At 34.1% G+C, this 24,396-nt stretch overlaps 1 protein-coding gene across 1 annotated transcript; it reads left to right on the forward strand.

The window, feature by feature from the left end:
- The first annotated feature begins 716 nt into the window (after window positions 1-716).
- On the forward strand, window positions 717-12,423 carry LOC115684411 (disease resistance protein L6-like). The gene is made up of 4 exons (XM_030609143.2): window positions 717-2,312; window positions 4,480-5,590; window positions 5,673-5,960; window positions 10,856-12,423. The coding sequence occupies exons 1-4, from the start codon at window positions 1,813-1,815 to the stop codon at window positions 12,350-12,352; spliced, it is 3,396 nt and encodes a 1,131-aa protein (XP_030465003.1). The 5' UTR covers window positions 717-1,812; the 3' UTR covers window positions 12,353-12,423.
- The last annotated feature ends 11,973 nt before the right edge of the window (window positions 12,424-24,396 follow it).

Raw genomic sequence — 24,396 nt, forward strand, 5'->3', positions numbered from 1 at the left:
ATGTTGCCTACATGTCAAGTAGTAGGTATTCGAAAGTTTTAAAGAACAGTTGATTCTTGATTTCCAAGAAAGGTCATAGAGACACGATAATGTATGATCGTTTGTGAATTCTTTCATGGCTGACTTTAAACTTCTTTTTGTTGATGGCTGGGAAAAGAACGTCACTCTTTTCCACTTCCCGCGGTACAACAACCATGGAGATTTTTACCTTTAGAGCGTCGTTCTTGGAAAGCTCCTCGTGGACCCTAAGAAATTAGTTACCAAAGTTTATTTGTTTTCTCTTTTAAATTACCAAATTCCTAAGAAATAAGTGGCGATGACATGACTTTTTTTAATTATTATTTTAATACAAATTCCTCGCCACCTGACTTCTTCTCCTCCTCTTTTTTTTTGTTAATATTTAGCTTACTTTTAAATTTTAATTTAAATAAAATTACTATTAAAATCAAATTTGGGCCAAAACAACGTCGTTTTAGTCTTATATTTCATAAATTAGCCACATCATCGCCACGTAGGAGAGAGAAAATATTAAAATAAGCCATGTCAGCATTTTCCGTTAGTAAGTTAGACGATGTTAATTTTAGGACTCTATTGAACCAATATAATAACCAATATGACAAGTTTTAGGACTTGATTGCACTTTTTGAAGGTTTTATGACTTAATTGCGCTTTCGTGATAAGTTTTAGAACTTCCAATGAACATATCCCAAAAAATAAACTTAATAAGTAACGTTGGTAATCTTAAACTAATTGATAATTTCAACAGAGAAAACTTGGCAAGCCACTCCAATTAAAGCTGGTAATTTCTTAAAAAAGTTAGTAATTTTAAGTATTTGCTAAAAAATATAAATAGAAGTTTGTAAACAACAAGAGAATATTATTGTGTCATGAACTCCAATGCCTGTGGTCCTGGATCACCCACACCACTCGAGTATGCGAATGAGACGGTGGGTAATGTGGATGTGAATCTGAGCAGACTTTAGAAAAGATCCTTCTCAATAGGTTCACGGTCACAACGATAATGTTTTAGAATGCATAAGATAAAGATGACGGCTTAACTCATTTTTGGCTATTTGTCTAGATGACAATGAAATTCTATGTGCCATTAATTGAGAAGCTACCATCGCGGAATTCTATAGTCATAAGGATATGGTCAACAAATGCTCTCAAACTAACTTGTTAGGTAACCAATTGAAGAAGTAAGAAACCTGAATTTAGGGACGCAATCAAAATGGAATTACCCTTTTCAATTTTATTTTATTTTTGAGCTAGGTGAGATGTGCAAACCCCACATGTATAGAGTTACATTTCTCAGACATTTAATTTGATTCTCGACCCATCCATCAGCCTTGGTCTTTTTAAACTCCTAAAGTCTCGTTAATTTTTGCAAATATACTTTGGAATTTGGTGTCGATATGGTACCTTAAATTGATGGGGACTGGCCAACCACTCCCGCTCTCCATAATTTGAGATTACTCGACTTGACTTCTTCTAAATGATGTCGACTTGTGTGGCTTAGGCCATTCCTTAATCCTTCGGTTATATCTTTGCCACTTCTCTTGAACAATGCCGCAACACAATGGAAATGGAAATGGAAACCGACCCTCACTTTCCTACTTGACCATCTCTCGTTGACCCCTGTTCCAAACGGAGTTCTTGCAACTTCCTTGAAATGCATAAGACCGCGATTTCCATCATCCAAGTCTTGTAAAATCACTTTAAAATGTGGTGTGGTTTAACATGTACTTCGACAAGAAAAGCATGACATATTTTTTGTGATTTGCTTTCAGAATTTCGGCGGACATAGCCACGATGAAAAGAAAAAGAAGTTCAGAAACAGGATCTAGTAGAAACGGCACATGTGGAGCTCAGTTTGATGTGTTCTTGAGTTTTCGAGGACCGGATACTCGCGCTACCTTCACAGATTCCCTCTACCATGCCCTGCTAGATAAGGGTATCCATGTTTTCATAGACAAGAAGGGCATCGATGTCGGTGAAGAGATTGGCCCCGAGATTTTCCAGGCCATCGATGACTCGAAAATCTGCATTCCCATCTTCTCTAGAGGCTACGCCTCTAGTAGCTGGTGCCTGCGCGAGCTGGAACACATGATGGCACGTAGAAAAGCATATGGAAAAGAGGTTATGCCCATTTTTTATGATGTGGAACCTTCGGATGTGAAGCTTGAATCTGGAGTGTATAGGGATGCATTGACTCTGCATGAAGAAAAACGTGGGGCTGAGATTGTACGACGCTGGGCGGAAGCACTCCAAGATGTTACTGGAATCAAGGGGTGGGACACCAAGAACACAGGGTATGTTAAACTCTTTCAACTCCATCTTCCCTTTCCTTTGTTTCTTTTGCTTGAATAGCGATTTTAATTTAAAGAGAAATTGTTTTTAATTCGTTTTAGGCCTGCTGAGTGTGTTTTTTTGAGATTGTGGTCGCAAGAAACTTAATAATTTCAATGATTAAAACCCAATTGAAATTGTTTGATGGCTAATTAAAATAATAATTCTGACTTCAAATCAAAAGTAAATGAATTTTAATATGCCTTAACATCTCGAGAACTTTATAAAATTCGAGTAACTACGACAATGCACAGGCAATTAAAAACAAACTACTAAAATTACAAAGAACTTTAATTGAATCAGGACATGGCTTACATTCTTGAATGTCATACTTGCTTGGTGATAGAATTTGAAGACAAACTTCTTATTCGAAATTACTCGAATAGAGAGCATTTATACTCAAAGGCAATTACAAAACTTAGGAAACTTAATCTGTTCGAATTTGAAATTCAAAATATAAGTGAAGATCTAATCCAGACGATCTTCTTCAAAACCATATGGATCCCTTGATTGATGTTGTACGATACCTGTTCAAAGCGTTTGAATTGTCTTAAGAGATATGTCGGTGTGTTGCAGATGATATCTAGAGTTTTTTTTGGTCTTTGATTCCTCCTCTATCTCTAATGGACCATTCCATAATGCATCATAATCTTCCTTGCAATGATAACTCCTTCTTGACTTGCGCTCTTCTTCCGAGATGACTTTGTCATCGCTTTTTATCTTCTCGCTACAGTTGCGCTTTCTTAACTCAAACTTCAACATCTTTTCATGTTTCGAGTCAATCATTCATCGTCATGTGTCTTGATTTTCACTTAAACTTTGTCCATTGGAAATTCAGGATCGATAAGCCCTCCAGAAATTTCATGGATGGCCTTCGTGAGTCAAGTGTATTGTTAGGGTCTTTATGATGGGTGGGCTTCTGTAAGCATTCCATCGAGTGGACCTTATTTGGTTAAGTATGTTCTTATGATTTGGTTTGGGCCATTAACTTTTTTATATTTAGGCCCCAATTTTGGGCCTAGTGTCAATAAGGCAATAAACTAGGGTAACGATCTAGGTTGAACTCGAGAATCGGCCTAAACCGGACTTGCCAGTCCAATTCAAAGCCAATTCCTAGGAGAACCAGGTAGGTTAACGAGTTCAAAACCTGAGAATTGACCATATTCAATTAGTTTCCCGATTTAAGCCTCAGAAATACTAGTTCTATTTTGGGAGTGTCAATGGGTTGTTTTTTGTTTTTCGGAATTGAGCTGAAACTTTGAACGGACCCACTGGAGTGACGTGTTTCGAGCAGTCCGAACATGAAGCTTCATAACACAAACCGGACGGTTTGGAACAGGTTTCGTGCTGAGCCTCCCTAGTTTTCTTGTCCACCTCAGTGGTGCTCGGGAACCAAGTCGGTTCTTGGATTGAATTGGCTTTGGACCGGTCTATAGCTGTTTAATTTTGATAAAATTGCAGTTTAAACTCATGCCCAGGCCACTTTAAACTCAAACTAAGCAAAGCTCACACCCTCACTTAAACTCAACTCACGCCCAGCCCACGCAATGAATCAAAACAAAACTTGGACTTATACAACTAAAACAAAGTAAGAAAGCTAGCCTCCGCCTCTCTCGGTCTGATTTCTCATCTCTCGGCTTTCCCTCAATCTCTCAACGCTCTCTATTGCTCGCCTCTCGGCTCACTTATTATGTGAGGTTATCATATAAGAAGATTGGTTCTTAAAGTTACCAGTTATAATACAAATCGTGAATTACAAGTGTATTTATATAGGGAGTTGAAAAAGGTACAAAACAATAGTAGGGGTCTGGTTCGGTTCCAATATGGTTCTAGGGTGGGTTAGTTCCATTTCCAATTCCAAAAACATTGGAAGTGTTCTCTAGTTCGGTTCCTGGTTCTGGGTTTGGAATTGGACCACCCGAACTGTGCTCACTTCATGATCTTGATCATAACCTTCATTACCCATTGTACCGAATCACTATGATTGAATCGATTCAGAAAGTCATGTATTATATTTTTGCCCCAGTATGTCCTGCATTTTGTGGGCTACTTGTCGAATGATCTTGTCTGTACACATTTTTATTTTCAATCTGATGCTAACTTCATTATACTCTTTCTATTGACATACAGCCATGGAGAACTCACAAGACTAATAGCTCGTAAAGTTTTGGTTAAGCTTAAGGTGTCTCCGGTATATCTGTCTGATCATTTGATTGGGATCAACCAATCAGTGGATGAAGTAACAGAGTTGTTGAGTGTTGAATCCAAGGACATAAGGTTTGTTGGAATATGTGGAATAGGTGGTATAGGCAAGACAACTCTTGCCAAGCATGTTTACAGTAAATTGTCAGTTAATTTTGCAAGTTGTAGCTTTATCCCAGATATTCGACAAGCATCAGAAAGTTCAAGTTTTGGTCTTCTAAATTTGCAAAGGCAACTGGTGCATGATATCCTTGGGGACAAATCGATTGAGGTTTCTAGCATCGATCAAGGGAAAAATATGATGAAAGAACGATTTAGTATAAAAAAAGTTCTTATTTTCCTTGATGATGTAAATCATAGAAGCCAACTTATGGCATTAGCAGCAAAGAAAGAATGGTTTGGATGGGGAAGTAGAATAGTTGTAACAACAAGAGATAAGAGTGTTTTATGTGGATTCCAAGGTCAATTTGAACATTGTTTGATTTATGAAGCTAAGGAACTCGACTATCTCGAAGCTTATCAACTTTTTAGCATGCATGCCTTTAGAAGAAACTCTCCTCCAAATGAATTCCTGAGTCTATCTAAGAAAGTTACTGCAAAAACCGGCGGGCTTCCTCTAGCTATTGAAGTGATTGGCTCATTTTTATATGGAAAAAAGGAAGCAGTGTGGCAAGATACATTGAAAAAGATGGAAGATTGTCCTCATAAGGATGTGAAGGATAAGCTAATGTTGGGTTATGAGGCGTTAGATCATCAGCAACGGCAAATATTTCTTGATATTGCTTGTTTTCTAGTTGGAGAAAATAAGAGAAATGCATATTACATGTGGGATGACTGTGAATTTTTTCCAGATGAGGGGATTGAAGTTCTTCTTTTAATGTCCTTAGTGAAAATTACAGAAAAGAACCGATTATGGATGCATGATCAGCTTAGAGACTTGGGGAGGAGCATTGTCCGCCAAGAAAGTTGCAAAGACCCCGGAAAACTTTCTCGGGTGTGGAATCACGAAGAAGGTCTTGATATGATCCAAAGAAAGAAGGTATAATTCTAAGTGCACCCTCCTCTGCTTTGTTCGCTATAGAAATCACCTCACATTGAACTTGACTCTTTTCTCATTTTAGGGAACAAAAACTGTTGTAGCGATTTGTATGAACTTTCGTGGGATAATACCAGCCACAATTTTGACATCAGATGAATTTATGAAAGTACCAAGTATTAGGTTTCTTAGAATGGTTGGTGGGAACCTCTCTGGAGACTTTAAGAATCTCTTTTCAGAATTGAGATGGCTATCTTGGAAGTATGGTCCTTCAGAGTTGCTTGCAACCAACTTTTGCCCAAAAAATCTAGTCATCCTCGACCTATCATGGAGCCAAATAGAATATTTTTCGGGTGATTGGACTCTATTTAAGGTATGTGCAAATTATAAGGTGCAACTTGTTATATTTTCTCGCAGTAACACCAACTCGAGTGTTGCACGGTTGTAGATTGTTATTTTATTGATTTTTTTTTAATTTCTAGTTAAATTTTATTGACTCAATTGGAAAAAAAAAAAAAACTTGCTCCTGAAGAATGTCTAAGGGTTTGGTTACATTTTTGTTCCTAAAAATAATTTCTGTTCAGAAATAGTTTTTTCTATTTCTATTCTCTATATGAGTTTCTGAGCAGAAGAACATGTTGGGTAACTGCATATAATTTCTATTCCCAGAATAGAATAAAATTGCATTTGGTACGACCCTAAAAATTTCTACTCCCAATTTTTTCATTTAATTATAAAAATGTTAGTAGAGACTTAATAATTCATGTTTGGATAAAACTGGACTAGAAATAGAATTATAATATATTATGATATAGAATTGGATGACCTTAATACAATCATAAAGAAAACTACTCCTTATAGAAAAAGCAAATACCGGGTGGTGGTCGAAAAAATTGCAGTTTAGGGTTTAGGATTTGGGGTTTAGGGTTTGGGTTTGGGGTTTGGGTTTTTAGGGTTTAGGTTTTCAGCTTTGCGGTTTTCGGGTTTGGGGTTTGAGATTTTGGGTTTAGTGTTTCGGGTTTTGGGTTTGGGGGTTTAGAGTTTGGATTTTGGGGTTTAGAATTTTTGGGATTCAAGTTTTGGGTTTTAGGGTTTGGGGTTTGGGTTTTATGGTTTAGGGTTTTGGGATTTAGGTTTTAGGGTTTCGGATTTAGAGTTTAGGGTTTAGTATTTTAAGTTTGGGGTTTTAGGGTTTGGGATTTCAGGTGTAGGGTTTTAGGGTGAAGGTTTTGAGTTTTACGATTTTAGGGATTCGGGTTTTGGGTTTTAGGGTTTCGAGTTTTTGATTTCGGGTTTGGGTTTTGGTGTTTGAGGTTTTAGGGTTTAGGGTTTTAGGGTTAATGTTTAGAGTTTTAGGGTTTCAGGTTTTGGGACTTAGCATGGGAATATTTTGTGAGAGATAGAGGGAAAGAGAGCTTATCTTGTTTCTTTATCATTTCTCTTTTTGTTCCCGAAAACTGAAAAGTATATTTTTTTTTTACTTCTTATATCTGTTCCAAATCTATTCCCTGGCCATTTTTTATTCCAGGGAATAGAAAAATTTACTGACATTACCAAACGGATTTATGTTCTTTTTATATTCCGGAAAATAAAAGAATAGAAAAACAGAGAAACAGAAACATTACCAAAGAGGCCCTAAGATACCAATCCCTCATTCCATAACTGAACTACTTAATATTTAAAAGTTAACCTATTCAATTTTCTCCAGAAGTATATCGAATCAAGCAACTACTTTACCTTTTGGTTGTATGTTTCCTTTACATAGATTAATGTAAGTCAAAGAAGTAAATATATTTCCTTTCGGTAATCCATTTGATGGAATCAATGTATTGCTGCTTAATATCTATTGACTTACAGTACTTTTAAATGACATTATATAACGTTCACGTTATTTTGAGTTCCTTAATTATGCCAATAAGCTGTCCCTGAAAGATGTTTAAGGGTAGTTAATTGAAACATTAAGTAGTGAATAGGACTGATATGCAAAGGGATACGATGCCCAAAACACTAAAGAAAACTTAGCAAAATAATAAGAAATCTGTGAGTGAAATTGAACGTGCAAGCTGGAATAATTTAGTATCTCAGCAGTTAAATATGCTCTTCAAATAACTCATCCGATACCATAAACGTCCAGTAGAAAGGAGTTTCTAATTTTACTCACTTCATTATTGATATTACGCCTTTTAATATCACTACTAGCAACTATTCCTCCTCAAAATATTTCCAATGTTTCGTAGTTTTGACTTTAAAATTAATATCAGTTTTTAAATTCGATTTTGCTGATACTCTCATATTAAAAGAAGTCATAAAAGCTCATAACGTATGCTATTATGTCATAATTTGCATTCACAAATTTTAGTTAGGATTTTTAATTTTCAAATTATGATGAAAACTATAATCTTTCATCACATACCTTAGTCCCCTATATAAATTTTCAATGGTCGGTAATCTTCAAAATTATGATTATCTTAAATTTCAAATTATTATATGTATGGTTTATACTTTGAGTCCAAGTTAATATCATTTAAAAAAAAAGGAGCTTTTCTAAAATTAATTGTTTTCATAATAGATCGTTCATCACATACCTTAATCCCCTATATAAATTTTCGATGATCGGTAATCTTCAAAATTATGATCATCTTAAATTTCAAATTATTAAATGTATGGTTTATACTTTGAGTCCGAGTTAATTTCATTTCAATAAAAAAGGAGCTTTTCTAAAATTAATTGTTTTCATAATAGATGCTATTTATTTTAACATTGTAATATCAATATTCTGTATTATTATAAAGGTTCAAACTTAATTTCCTCATACCAATAAATATTGCAGTATGCAAATTAGCAAAATTTTATTTTCAGATGTTATATAATGAGCTGCGTTGGGCGGTAATAGAAATACTTATGATCTTGATCTCACATACTATATTAGCAATGTCATTGAATATTATTAAAATAATCTATTTGTTAGATAATGGGAAGAAATCCTCCTATTTAATTCAATTTAATCATTTAGTTTTTCTCTTTTGCTCTTAGAAATTATATCTTGCAAAGACAAAAAGGATGAATATGATAGTTTCAATGATTTTGAAAAATCCCAAATCTTGTCGATTATGAACTCTCCCTTTTGTTATATATTGAAAAAAAATAGTCCAAATAAATGATATGTAAATTAATCTAAGCTTAAAATTTCATCAGCAGTCTTATACACGTTAGAAATTAGATATTCAGAGGATGAATTCTAGTATATTAAAGAAAAAGCAAAGCACACTGATGTGTGTGTAAAAATAGAAAATAAATTACTTAACGAAAAAATTGTTATAGATTTAAGGAAGATTAACATCGGGTTGACCTCGTAAATTATTTTTTTATCCATTCTTTAGTTTTGTATAGTTATCGTTCATCCAATTGCATGATCTTCATTGGAAAATTTTTATAAAAGTATTAGGATGAATTCTACTTTTAAGGGATCTCTATCCCTCTTTCTTCCACAAATGCCATAAACTTATTGGTAAAAAATTGTTCCGAGAACAAATGGAAAAATTTTAAAAGATGAAATAAAATAATCACATGTTAAACTTTACATATCTATTGTACTTCATTGACTCCACATTCCTACTCCCCTCTTTACTATTTTTCCTTTTTAAATATAAGCAACTCCACATTCTCAGTTCCCTCTTGTATTTTTACTGACTAAATTTTCCTTTTTATGCATAATTAAACACTCTTAGAATCAATTTTATGCGATATAATCCAAAATTCGAAATACATGCAATTTTACGTGTGCACAAATTCTTGTATAAAAAGATGAGAAGAGAGGTTTCTATTTTTCAGGGATATTTGCTATCCTCTCTCCCCAAGTACCTTAATTAAATCTTAAATGACAAATAAAGGAGGGTAATCATGTAATTTAAGATTTTTTATAGTAATTATGGTAAATTTTTTTGTACTTTCAAGAAAATACTTTCTTCTTCTCTTCCTTATATGCACCTTAAGAAAATCTAAAATTTTTTTTGTTAACAGTGCTCTGAAAAAATTTGCTAAACTTCCAAATAAAAAAATCTTCATTTTCAAAACATTTTTCTCGTATTTTACACAATCAGTGCATTATTAAAGTAAATCTTTGTTCATTACATATGGCTAACAAAGTGCACTGGAGGCACTAATAAGACTTAACCCAAAATTGGATGTACTAAGCGTGTGTTTGATAACCACATTAAGTACTTTTAATAACCTCTAACTCCACACAACTTAATGGATTGTTTTAAGTATAAATCACTTAATATAAAATGTAAGGAAGCGCTTATTTAATTGGTCAAGTGAAAAAAATTTCAATAAAAACTGTAACATTACCAATTATCCAACAATGTTCACTATTCTATATTTTGCAAGAAACAAAAAAAATTTATTTAACGTCATCTGTTATAAAAACATTGTCATTTTCGGTACTTAGAGAATTCAACAATTTTCAACGCTTAAAGTTTCACCACTTATTTTTTGTTTTATCAAACGAGCCCACGGATAGGGACGAATCTTGAGAAAAGATGCTGGCAGGCCAATAAAGGCCAATGTTACTTAGCAAGAGTAAGAATTACCTAATAGCACATAATGATGGCATACATTGAACTTTAATTGTCATTTCATTCGATGTCATGTGCCTAATGACACTGTACACTCGTCTCCACTTCATTTGCTGACCAGAGTGCTAATATTTTCACCCAGACACATCCATTTGAGTGTTTTTTGGATCTTTTCTCCGTACTCCAATTGTCTTCTTTCATGTTGCCTTGAGTTTGAGGGGGATGTTAGATTATATTGGGATTACTCTTTCGGGCTAAGTTATTTGTAATTTACATTAGTTGTACTTAAGTCTAATTGTTTTTTTCTATACAGGTCTTCTAATCTTCATTTTTGTAATGTATAGGATATTACATTCCTCTCATTTTCATCACAATTCTCAACTAACATATTGAGCAAATACTTTGATAAACTCGAATACTAGTTAGATTGAAAATCTTGATAATGCAATTTCGTTTACTAAATAGAGGATATAAGGAATAAACAATATTGATTAGCTCAACTCTATCGTAAATTCATTAAATTTTGTCGCATAAAGAGAACGTAAGTAAAAAAATGTAAAGTATGACATTTGGTGTAGCTCTTTCTTCAGTCAGGATATTTGTTTATGGTTACATTGATGGAGTAACATTATATTTGGTTATGTCCTGCAAAGTTTCTACTAATGCAGTCTTAAAAAATATGATTTGACAGGTGGCTACGAGATTGAAGGTCCTTAATCTTTCGTATTGCCACTGGTTGACTGTAACTCCAGACCTATCAGCACATTCATCCTTAGAAATACTAATTCTTGAGGAGTGTGAGAATTTGAATTGGATTGATCCGTCCATTGGTCAACTAAGGCGTCTAAAGCACTTGAATCTAAATGGATGTTGTTCTCTCTGGAAATTGCCTATATTAGGTTCTCTGAAAGCTTTGACTGAGCTGTTCATGGATAGAGTGACCTCTGCACTAGAAAGTTATGAAAAGAATTGGTCATATGTAGAAGTCAAAGCTATCATGGATGGAGTGACCTCCGCACGAGAAAGTAATGGAAGCGATTGGCCATCTGTAGAGAAAAGTCTAGGCATTAGGCATGTCCCAAGCTCAATCGGAGCACTTTTGAATCTCGAGTGCTTGTCCATTTGTGGAGCTCCGAGGCTAACAAGACTTCCAGAATCAATTGGGTTGCTGAAATCTTTAGTTGAATTGAATATCTCGGACACAGGAATTATAGAGTTGCCTAGCTCGATTGTTCATCTAAAGAACTTGAAAGTCTTGAAGATGAACAGAAGTTGCATAACAAAGCTACCGGCGGCAATTGGGATGTGGGAGAAACTGGAAGAGATTCATGGAGAGGATTGTTCGGCATTACAGATGATTCCCAATGATGTTGCAAGACTATCTTTCTTGAAGATTTTCAAATTAACAGAAACTCGTGTGAAGAAAGTACCAGAGCTTCCCCCAAGTTTAATAAGTCTGTATCTCTCTTCAACAGCAGAAGTTCTGGACATGTCGAATCTGAGAAATTTGAAATTGAGTTTTCCCACGTCAACCTCCATCACAGCTTTGGAAATGGATAGAACTTACAAGCTATGGTGGATTGGGAAACTATTGAGACTGGAGTACTTAAGATTGGAACTTCCAAGCATCACCAGCATACCATCAGATTTGGATCACCTTTGTTGCCTGAAAGAACTTCTACTCGTCCGCTGTAAGAAGCTGCGGCACATTGGACTGCTTCCCTCTAGTTTGAGGAAACTTACAGTTTCCCACTGCAATGTTCTACAAAGTATAGATCTCTCCAACTTGCAGAAGTTGTTGGAGTTAAGTCTCAGTTTTGCGATTTCCTGTGTTCGGGGCCTTGAAGGTTTAAGATCATTACAGTGCCTGAAACTGTCGTCCTGTGAGTTTAGCGAGCTCAGTGGGCTTGAAAGTCTAGAGAAGCTACAAGTGTTGTCAATTGAATTTTGCCCCCTCCTTCATACATTGCCCAACTTATCTGACTTAAAATGTCTGAAGGACCTTTTTCTGTGGAGTTGTCGGAAACTGGTCGAGATTCAAGGTCTTGACAGATTGGAATCACTACAATCGATCACCATTGGAGGCTGTAGTTCCTTGCTAACTTTACCTGATCTATCCAATTTGAAGAAGCTGGAGTACTGTGACATTGAATGTTGCTCCAAAGGTAAAATCCCAGGAGAAGTATAGCTCAAAGCCATCGTGACCTTTCAGTCTGCCATAGTTGAAAAAGCTTGTAATCAAAGGAGTAGATAACATAAGGACTCCACTTTGTAATTATGTATCGCTAATAAACACGTGAATCATGATTAATCTGATCTATTTAGACATTATCTATCCTCCTCTTCCATTTTCTACGCATAGATCTATGAAAATCGTTAAGCACTTCATGCTGCAGATCTAGTCTATATTCTGCACTTAGGGCTTTGGCCGTAAGAATTATTTAGTTCCAACATCAGTTCTTTAATTTTATTTAGAAATAAAATTGGAGTTCCTAGGAGGTACACCACAACTTTGAATATTGAAAACAATGTTGGAGAATGGAATACTCTTTGCAACAGGGGCATCGACGCGACTCTTGTTCAATTGTAACGTGGAGCTTTGCAGTTTTGCCACATCATCGCAAAAACTCCGTTCTCTTTACCTTACTTAGGTGCTGCATGAAAACCATTCTGGTTCTGTCCAGAACTGATTTTTTGTTCCCAGAATCAGTTTTGGACCAAAAACCCGTTTGGTAACGCAATTTCATTTTTCTATTTCCGGGACAAGTTTGCTTCCAAAACTGATTCTGAAACCAGAAATGAGAACAAAAAAAAAGTTGGTTTTCATTTCTGGAACAAAAGTGAGAACCATTTCTGAGGAATTCATTTTCTTCAACACACATATTCATATGGAAGTCACGATCTTTGAGGTGAGAAAAAAAAGCAAAAAATCAAAAATTTCAAAACTTAAAAGAATGGTTTAGAATCTGTGGCTACCCATTTTCAGTGAAATTTAAATTTTTTTAGGTACCGAAAAAAATAAATAAAAATAAAAAATTTCAAAATTTCACAAAATGGCTTAGAAAACCTATGGCCACCCACTTTGAGCAAAATTTAATTTTTTTAGTTGCCAAAAAAAAAAATTCTAAAATTTAAAAACTTCACAGAATATCTTAGAATACCTGTGGCCACCCAATTTAAGCGAAATTTTAATTTTTTAGGTGCCGAAAAAATAAAAAAAAAAAGCAAAAAATCAAAAATTTCAAAACTTCACAGAATGGCTTAGAATACTTGTGGCCATCCACTTTGAGTAAAATTTAAATTTTTTTAGGTGTCGAAAAAAATAAAAAAAATAAAAAAAATAAAAAATTTCAAAACTTCACAGAATAGCTTAAAATACTTGTGGCCACCCACTTTGAGTGAAATTTAAATTTTTTTATATGCCAAAAAAAATAAAAATAAGAAAAAAATTAAAAATTTCAAAACTTTACAGAATGGCTTAAAATACCTATGGCCACCCACTTTGAGCGAAATTTTATTTTTTTAGGTGTCGAAAAAAATAAAAAAAATAAAAAAATAAAAAATTTCAAAACTTCAAAAAATGGCTTATAATACATGTGGCCATCCACTTTAAGCGAAATTTAAATTTTTTTAAGTGCCGAAAAAAATAAAAATAATAAAAATAAAAAACTTCACATAATTCTTAGAATACCTGTGGCCACCCACTTTGAGTGAAATTTAATTTTTTTTAGGTGTCGAAAAAAAAATAAAAATAAGCAAAAAAGAAAAATTTTCAAAACTTCACAGAGTGGCTTAGAATACATGTGGCCATCCACTTTGAGTGAAATTTAATTTTCTTTAGGAACCAAAAAAAATCAAAAAAAAATCAAAAATACCATTTGGGCATCTAAAAAAAATTAAATTTTACTCAAAGTGGGTGGCTAAAGGTATTGTAAGTAATTCTGTGAAGTTTTGAAATTTTTGATTTTTTATGTTTTTTTTCACCTAAAAAAATTTAAATTTCACTCAAAGTGGATGGCCACATGTATTCTAAGTCATTCTGTGAAGTTTTGAAATTTTTGATTTTTTATTTTTTTTTCACCTCCAAAAATTAAAATTTCACTCAAAGTGGGTGGCCACAGGTATTCTAAGCCATTCTGTAAAGTTTTGAAATTTTTGAGTTTTTGAATTTTTTTGGGCACCTTAAAAAATTTAAATTTCACTCAAAGTGGGTGGCCACATGTATTCTAAACTATTCTGTGAAGTTTTGAAATTTTTGATTTTTTGATTTTTTTTGGGCACCTAAAAAAATTTAAATTTCACTAAAAGTGGGTGGCCACAGGTATTCTAAGCAATTTTGTGAAGTTTTGAAATTTTTGATTTCTTGATTTTTTTTGAAAAAATTCAACAAATTTCCTATTTTCCCGAAATCTAAATTTTTTTTATTTTCTCAACATTTTGATGATTTTTTCTGGAATTTTTCAATTTTTTGGGATTTTCTGAATTTTTTTAAAGATTTTTATGAATTTGTCGGATTTTTTATTATTTTTATTCCATTTCTAAAAAAATGAATTTTTATTCCTGGAAATAGAATTTTCTGTTGTTTATCAAACGGGTTTTTATTTCAGGAAATAGAAATTTTGTGCTGTTATCAAACGGGTTTCTATTCTAGAAATAGAAATTTTTTGTCATTATCAAACGGGTTTTTTTTCTCAGAAACTCATCCAGGAACCAGAAATAGAAAAATCTATTTCTGGTTCAGGAACTCATTCCGGAACAAAATGGTTATCATTTGCTACCTTAGAAACCATTACGTTTCACATTAATTAGATAAAAAAAAGGTCAATTATACCACTAATCTAACATTTATGTTTCTAAAAAAGTATGTTTAAGATTCATCTAATATATGAAAAGCTGTGTCATTTCTAATTAATTACATATGTTGAATAATTAGTAGTTACTGAATTATATGTGTATTTTTTTATCTAAACTTAATTATATATGATCACTAACAAAAAATTGAAGAGTTTTTGCAGTCTTAATATTAAGGATTATGAGAATATATGTTCAGGTAATAATTAGTAGTTACTTACTGCATTTCTTTGTGCTTAGGTACTAAAAGAATTTAGGGCTAACTCACTTGAAAAGAGACTTTAGTCTCCTATCTGTGTCACTCAATGAGAGAAATCAGTGCAGGTTTATAGGTACGAGTGATTACAAAAAGATAGCAAGACGACAATTTCAATGTCTTTTGTCGGCAAAAAGGGTGGCGAAAATTAACATCAAATTTTTCTTTAACCTAGTTAACGATTTCCTAAATTTGTGGTTCTTCCCGGCTTGCTGCTGCCTAAAATAAAAGGGAAAGAGAGATTTTCAAGAAAAGCAAGGGCCCCTTCGAGTATGATATGTTATGCCTCTAGTTCGTCTCACGTAACCAAGAGAGGTGGAGACATTAAATCGTTAATTAAAGGATATTTTGCACTTTCATTTGCACCCGGCCTCTGGTCCGGTTTAGTACTCTTTAGCATTGGAGATCTAGAACTGGTCAAACCTATAGATCACCAGGTTCAACTGGTCAAACTGGTGGACAAAGCATAAGGTGCCATATTACTAAGGTACCCAAGTGAAGAATACATGAAAATTATAAGTAACTTATACAACAACATCAATAATAAAATGGGCCTTGTTTAAATGAAGATCCAATCTTTACTCGACTCTCGACATCCTAGATAAAGAATTGAATGAGATAGGATATGATAAAATAAGGCTTATTAAAAAAAATATTTGAGAGACGGTACAAAGTGTTTGTACAGTGTAGTAGCGTAATTATAAATAATTAGGCCAAGGGAAAACCATCAATTTTCTCCCCCTCCTTTTTAGGCTTTATGCGGCAATTGACATCTTTAGCCCTTACATGCTACTTCTAGGGTCATCACCAAATGACAACAAGTCCATGTTACCAAAAAGACATGAGAACCAGGTTTCTTTTGTGGGTCTTTGGCTCAAAAATACGTTGGGACGTACGGAACACCAAAAGACGGAAGAGACTCTCTTAATCGAATCCACCGACTTGGTTGGCCATTCCAAAAATATAGAAATCTGTCCATCGCTCGTGAACCTTCAAAATCCACTAAAAAGGACAAACAGCAGAACAAAAAGAAAGATAGTAAGGATAATTCCAGAGAGCGAAACTTTATTCGATAACTCAATTGTGTGTTACGACGAAATAACCTGGGTAATTGTAGCTAAGAACTTACGATCCCTTTGAGTCACCTTCAAGCAAGAAAAAAAGATACATCATCTATAATACAAAGTTCAAATAAATATCAAATTCCTCGTCTAGATAAAAGCAATCTTGAAAATATCCAAAATATATTTCCAGGATCAAGAAAATAAGAAGGGGTAATCTTGAAATCTTCGAATAGTAATTTAAAATATTCTCGACATCACTCGATCACCAACATGTCAACTTAATTTAAAATACTCCCTTATTACAAATAAGGGTTAATACCATGAAAAACCTCAAACTGGTACATTTGTAACAAATTTACTCCAAACTAATTTTTTAATCACCAAAAACCCTACATGTAACAAAATAGTTTTCGTTAAATTTTACCGACAAATTACTGAGTTGGATGACATATAATAATTGACGAGTGTACCAATTTAGAGTTTTACCCTTTATTTGTCATATGTGTACCAGTTTGTGATATTAATCCAATTTAATTGAAATTCAAAAATGATAAATTTGTCACAAATGTACCAGTTTGAAGTTTTTTATGGTCAAAAATTTAATTTGAGGTAAATTTGTCACAGGTATACCAATTTGAAGTTTTTGTTGGTCAAAATATTAATTTAGGTTAAATTTATCACAAATATATCAATTTAGAATTTTTTGTGATATTAACCCTATAAATAACAAGCCTAATTCTTACATGCCAAAAACAAAAAAATCCCCACCCACTCATAGGTCGCACCACATCTGATACTAGGCACTGGATCTCCATTGTTAAGCAACAATCCTAGAACATAAAAGAGTGTAATTTTTTGAACATAATATATCTAACAATCTAATCCACCTGTTGATTTGCCTCGCAGGGCCAATAGGGCACGTTAACCCAAGTCATTTCTCACGTGAACTTTTCTAGAAGTTTGGCTCTAACAGAATGGGTTCTGATCGCCAAAAAAAGAAAAAACAGAGAGAGAGAACAGAACCGAGCACACGAATACGCGCACGAGAGAATACGCTCGGAGGAGGAACCAATTTTTCCTCAAGATTTCCCTCTCCGTCGCCTTGAATTCACCACCGTCAAGCTCCATAGCTGGCCACTTCGAGCTCAACGACAACCATACCAGGAAACAGAGGATCATATATACACACCGGATGCATAACAATGCTCTCTCGAGGAGAGATTTGCGGACTCGAACTACAATTTTTGACTGTCTTTTAGCTTATTCCAATGGCTAACACTAACGACGTTGGCCATTTCACCGTCGCACTGAGCTTATCCTGTTCGACCCTGTCTTCATATCCAAGAGTCTGGAGAATCTAATTCGTGTTCGATTCTCCACTACCAGCTCCAATCTTTCACCGAGAAAGCTTCCGGAAGTTCCTTTGTGGATTTGGTCCCCAATCGTTGCTTAGATTCACTTCACTGATAAGGTAAAGTGCACGCTATGTTTCCTTCGAAACAGAGACCTTGAATTCGCGAATTTCATTATATAAGAACCGAACTTTGTTCGAGGCTACTCTAATGATTGCGTACGTGTTTCAAGTTTTATATGATGCTTTGGATGTAGTTTTACTCAATAAGATTTATATTCGGACTGCTTGCTTGGAGTGCTTGTTAGGTGTTTGAGTAATTGTCTGAGTGAAGTCCATACTTGTGTGTATGCTATTTTTGTTCCTGTTATACGTTCGCTAGCTTCTTCGTTGCATATAAGTTCATATAAATCAGTTCTCCGAACCTTTGTGCGACCGATTGAGCTAGAGAGCTTGTTCTCGTTAGATTGAAATCATTGATTGCTAGTTTTCTTTCTCTTTGAAGATTTCATATGCCATACTTCAAATTTGACATAAGGCACCACACATTTGCGAAACACACAATTAAGGTGGCAATAACTATAAGGAAAATAAAATTTATTAACTAATAAAGGAATAACTGCAACATTTATGTAAAACTTGATCCTAAAATGACAAACTTAGGAGTTAGGATTGAGTATTAGATGATAATCTCTTTTTCCGGAGTTCAAGAAAAATATAATTACTAGGTCCGATACCCGATACATAGGGATCAAACAGAAGTCTTCCCTTGATCAATAAATTTCAGGTTATAATTGCATAAGGTGAAACTCGATACCTAACAAACCTCAAAGAGTGGACCCAAAAAAAAAAAAAAATCCTCCAAGAAGATAGCCAAAAGACCAGATTATATGCATAAGCAATCATTCATTGGTTTGAATACATTTTGTCAGATACGCGAATAAAATTAAAAACACAGATATTATATAACTCTAAATATTTTAGGGAAATCTAAGCTTATCAAACTACAGTACCATAGAAAACAATAAAAAAAAGTTCACCATAAATAAAGATGCACTATTATTGCTTAGTGTTTAACTTACGAGAGAATATGAGTTTTAAAACGGGAATAAAGAGTTATCCACTTCGTAGTCTAATAAAAACGTAACATTTACATTTGCATGCTATGTATATTTGGTTAATATTAATGAATAGACTAATTCATAAATGTTTAAAAGTATGCATATCTTTTTAGTTAAATAAATTTGTTCTAACTGCAATATGTGCTGCAGAATGTGTTGATGTGATGTAGAACGATTGGCATGTGATTATCTTGACAAACGTGATTGCCAGAAATCGACGCGATTTGGCCTTGACTGATGCCGGAGCATTTCTCGAAGACGTTGAAGGCAATTAAAGATCTCTTATATTTTCGAGAGTAGTTGAATAATTTTAGATTTCCAGAATCCTTATTAATTGTGATTTGTCTTCTAGAAATTTATTACGATCTCTATTTTCCAAACTTGGATGGTTGTTCCTTATTCGCTTATAAAAGGATACTACGATGAATGAGATGGACACGACTATCAATTGAATTTCAGAATTACTTTCGAAAGCTTTTTCCAATTATAGCTTACCCTGCGTCATGATGTTGGCATTACAAGATGGCAAGTCAATATATAAAGCTTGCATAGTTTAGATATGACGCTCTGCACAATTGAACAAACTTATTAAATACTTGGATTAAGTTTTGCTATCATCAAAACACTATAGATATTCTCCAACACACATCTATGCGTGGGCGAATACGACTCCTATCCAAATATGTGCCAGCGACCCATTGTATACAGTCCTTGTTCTTTGGCACAAATCGCCCACCACTTGAAAGTCAAACACTAGCAACCACAGCGACATCCAATACTCGACACACCCGCACACCCAATGTCATAGATGATTCGATTGTCCCGATCTAGTATCACGCGACAATGACCTGTCTCACCTCGATTTATGTTAGTCTCTCATTTTACCATACATAGAGCCGCTCCTTATCAGTGCCATGCCAGTGACTGGTAGAAAAATCCACTTCAACAACAAGCTGTGCTAATCAGTGGACTAAGCCGACCAGAGGCATTCCTGGACCTGGTTGAATCCTACTCAGACCGTTACTCCTTCGGTTTACTCCAATTTATAATATATTTTGGCCTTTAGAATTTGAGGTTAGTTTTTTGTATTATTTCTTCTATAATTGAGATTTCCTTAGATTTATCTTGGCTCCCCTTGTATATATGTTACGCTGGGGAAAATGAAGGACAGATTCAGAAATTTTTAGAGATAATGACACAAACAATCCCTAAACTTTGGTCCGATGACTACATTTAGCATTTTCATATAGTTCAGAGAGTACAATGAACATGTACCAAAAGTTCAGGGACTACATTGAACAAATTAAAAGTTCAGGGACTATATTGAACATTAAGCTAAAGTTCGGGGACCAAATTATACATTAGATCAAAGTTTATGGACTGTTTATGTCATTTTCCCAAATTTTTATTAGTGGGAAAACCTAATAGAAAATAGAAAGTGAATGCAATGTATTGATTCAAATAGTAAATATAATAGTTTTGTGCTTGAAATAGAATGATGAATAAAATTTCAATAGATTTTGCTTATAGTTTGCACTGAATCTTCATTAGTTATTTATATATTTACTACAGTAATCAATCTTGGAGGAAAAATAATGAAAAAGTGAGAAAAACAACTTATTAAAATAATTTCTCATTAAATTTGTGGGAGCACTATTGAAAATTATTTTAAAAAGTGACATAACATAGATTCTTTACAATATAGTGGAGGCAATTTCCCTTACCTTTACCATCTTAAGTGGTCAGTCAATTATATGAACCATCTCCAGTGGTCCAACTATATAGTCCAAGGCGTGTGTTTGTTTCTTGAATAAGCGTTATAACGATATAGCTGATGCTTGTATCTCAGCGATGCTTGTAAGAACTAATAGCTCATAATATCAAGCAATCACATGAGAGTTTTCATGTTTCTACAATTCAGAAAAATTATACGACCTTGAATAAATGTGTGATGATTGAAAGTGTTGTCCAAGCTAAAGAAAGAGATTGATTTGGGAGATCGGATTAAATTGGATCGTTTCACAAAAATGCATCACCTACAAGTGATACCAGTTAGATGCGTTGTCTTGTTTTCTTGTCTTTCTTTTTACAAAGAACGCATGAAACAGATAGTCAACAGAAGACAAAGTGCAACAGCTCACAACTCTACACCCCCTTAATGAAGTTTCATAATAAATGACAAACCATCTCGCAATTAAACCTCGTTGATTTTCCCATTCATTCCTCTATTTTGCTATGTTATGTGCATGTCAGGTATGTATTTGAAATTATTAAAGAAACAGTTCATTTTCCCATTCATCCATCATCACAGAAACATGATGGATGAGAAAAAGCAAGATCGTTTGAGTTTCCTTTCATGACTGATCTTAACCTTTTCTTTTTGTTATGGCTTGGCAATATAGTGCTAGTCTTTTCCACTTCACATGGTGGACCAACCCTGGAGATAACCGTTTGAGCCTTGGAAATTTCCTCGTGCTCTAAGAAATTAGTTCCTAACGTCTATTTGTCTATTATCCAGTTAATACAATTAGAAATTCCAAATCGGTACTCACGTGATACAATTATCCAAAAATAATTTTCGTCTCACAAAAAATACTAAATTGTTACACCCACAACACATTTATCCAAAACTACTTTATTTGAAAAACACATGCTTAACCCTTCTCCTAATCTGGGCTATCAATCTAATCTTCTATTATTAGTAGGTTTTGATCATGTCATCTCACCAATCTATTAAGTGAATAAGTTCATGATTTTTGGCATAGATAATCTTGGATGATCATACTTGATTGCTATGAGCTGGGTCTTCAATTTGAGGACTCCAACTGTCGTCTATGTGTAAGGAAAGTGTTGGACAATGAGTTTACCTATTTGCATAAAATTTCATGATAGACAAAATTTGTGTATAATTTTTCCTTTTTTTGGGCTACGCGACTAGGATTAGCTAATGCTTGTGATTAGATGCTTAAATAAAAAACAGAGCTGATGGTTCTGAATATCAAGCAATCACAGTTTTCATATTTCTATAGTTGAAAAAGATCATACAAACTTAAATAGATGAGTGCAGATTGAAATGCTATCCGAGCCAAAGAGAGAGAGAGAGATTGATTTAAGAGATATGATTAATTGTCCTCTAAAATCTCTCGTGATCCTCTACAGCATTCTTCAAAGACGTCGTCTACATGGTGTTGGTTAAATGTGTTTTCTTGTTGGGTTAATATCACAAAAAACTCCAAACCGGTACATATGTGATAAATTTATCCCAAACTAATTTTTTGATCACCAAAAACTCCAAACTAGTACATATGTAATAAATTTACCTTCCGTCAGTTTCCGTTAAATTTTATTGTTAATTTTTTTAGTTGGATGACACGTGACAATTGACAGGTGTACTACTTCGGGATTTTACCCTCCATTTGTCACAGGCATAACAATTTGTAATTCTTCGTGATATTAATTCAATTTAACAGAGGGTAAATTTATTACAAATGTACCAGTTTGGAGTCTTTTGTGGTCAAAAAATTAATTTGAAGTAAATTTATCATATGGATATAAGTTTGGAATTTTTCGTAATAGAGTAAATTTGTCATAGGTATACCAGTTTAGGATTTTTCGTGATGTTAATCATTTCTTGTTTTCCCTTATGTCAAAAATACACCAAACAGATAATAAGCAAAACACAAAATAGTACACCAGCTCACAACTATCCACGATCTTATTGTTTTGATTTTTGGATTAATAAACATTATTTCGCAACTCACAAATCTGAACATTTAGTGGGAAGACAAAACAGGAGAGAAAATTCGATGAATACATTGTAAAATGAATATCATATCGTTATGATTTGCGAAAAGAATGGAACTTTGATACAATACAATATCCATATAGATACTTACATAAAATTTTAAATGTATAACTATTCTCTCGTCGCGTAGGTAAAAAATTTTCGAAGACTGAAATGATTGTGAAGACGGGACAAATTATTCAAAGTCTAGGAATTCGATCCCGGTCAACATCACGAAGAAATTGAGGCTCCATTAAAGCAAGACTATAATAATTGACTCTGGAGCCTAGACTTCCTTTTTGTTCATGACTGGGAAAAAAGTGTTAAAAAGTCTTTTCCATTTCAGACGGTCCGCCGACGGTGGAGATAACATTTGGAGCGTCCTTCTTGGAAAGCTCCTCGTGGGTCTAAGAAATTAGTAACCAATGTCTTTTTTTTTTAAATTACCAATTTCTTTTATGATTAATAAACAAATTCTCTTATTAGTTGGTAAATTTTATTTAATTATCAACATCTTAAAATTCCCAATATTTATTTGGTGATTTCCCGATTTTTCCCGATTTAGGATTGAGCATTAGTTGACAATTTCTTTTTCTGGAGTTCAAGAGAAATATTATTACTAGGTCCGATACACAATACATAGAGACCAAACAGAAGTCTTCCCTTTATCAATTAATTTCAGGTTATAACAACATAAGGTGAAACTCAATACCTAGCAATCCTCATAGAAGATAGCCGAAAGACCAGATTATATGCATAAACAATTATTAATTGGTCTGAATATATTTTGGCAGATACGAGAATCAAACTAAAAACACATAAATATTATATAACGCTAAATAGTTTAGAGAAATCTAAGCTTATCAAACTACAAGTACCATAGAAACAATATATAAAGTCCACCATAAATAAAGATGCACCTATATTACCTCGTGTTCAACTTATGAGAGAATATGAGTTTTAAAACTAGTTCGTAGTCTAATAGAAAGGTAACATTTACATTTGCGTGCTATATATATTTGGTCAATATTAATGAATAAACTAATATGTAAATGTTTGAAAGTATGCATTTTTTTTAGTTAAATAAATTTTGTCTAACGGCAATATGTTCGGCAGAATGTGCTGATGTTAGCATTACAAGATGGCAAGTTAATATATAAAGGTTGCTTAGTTTAGAGATGTCCCTCTGCACACTTAAATGTACGTATTAAATACTCGAATTAAGTTTTGCTATCAACAAAATACTTTAGATATAGTTATCATCTAGCTCCACCGCTGCCGAGAATGTGCTCGTGCCAGAATACACATCTATGCACGGTTGAATATGCCTCCCATCCAAATATGTGCCAGCGCCCAGTGTATACGGTCCCTGTTCATTGGCACAAATCGCCCACCACTAGAAAGTCAAACACTAGCACCCACAACCTCCTCCAATACTCGACGCATCTGCACGACCAATGACATAGATGATTCAATTGTCCTGATCCAGTTTCACGTGACTACGGACTGCCTCACCTCGATTCGTGTCCCTTTGTGCCACTAGTGAGTCTCTAATTTGACCATAGTCAGAGCCGCTCCGTGTTGGTGCCACGTTAGCTCCACATAATGCCGTGCCAATGATCAGTCCAAAAATCCACTCCGTCATCGAGCCGCACTAATCAGTGGATTTGTTGACCCAAAAAAGCAAGAATCCTATCTAGAATTTGAGGTTAGTTTTGTGTATTATTTATTCTATAATTGAGATTTCCTTGGATTTATCTTGGCTACCTTCTATTCGTTTTACGCTAGGCAAAATGGACAGATCC

This window comes from Syzygium oleosum, unplaced genomic scaffold (genome assembly GCF_021117445.2).
Source record: "Syzygium oleosum isolate NSW1041296 unplaced genomic scaffold, Sole_v2.1 Sole_v2.16, whole genome shotgun sequence".
Classification (NCBI taxonomy): Eukaryota; Viridiplantae; Streptophyta; class Magnoliopsida; order Myrtales; family Myrtaceae; genus Syzygium; species Syzygium oleosum.

What these genes read in the sequence shown, in the direction of transcription:
- LOC115684411 (XM_030609143.2), top strand. Translation starts at nt 1,813, where the DNA reads ATGAAAAGAAAAAGAAGTTCAGAAACAGGATCTAGTAGAAACGGCACA. An exon ending in TGGGACACCAAGAACACAGG is followed by an intron (nt 2,313 to 4,479) that starts GTATGTTAAACT and finishes ATTGACATACAG; the next exon opens with CCATGGAGAACTCACAAGAC. An exon ending in ATATGATCCAAAGAAAGAAG is followed by an intron (nt 5,591 to 5,672) that starts GTATAATTCTAA and finishes TTCTCATTTTAG; the next exon opens with GGAACAAAAACTGTTGTAGC.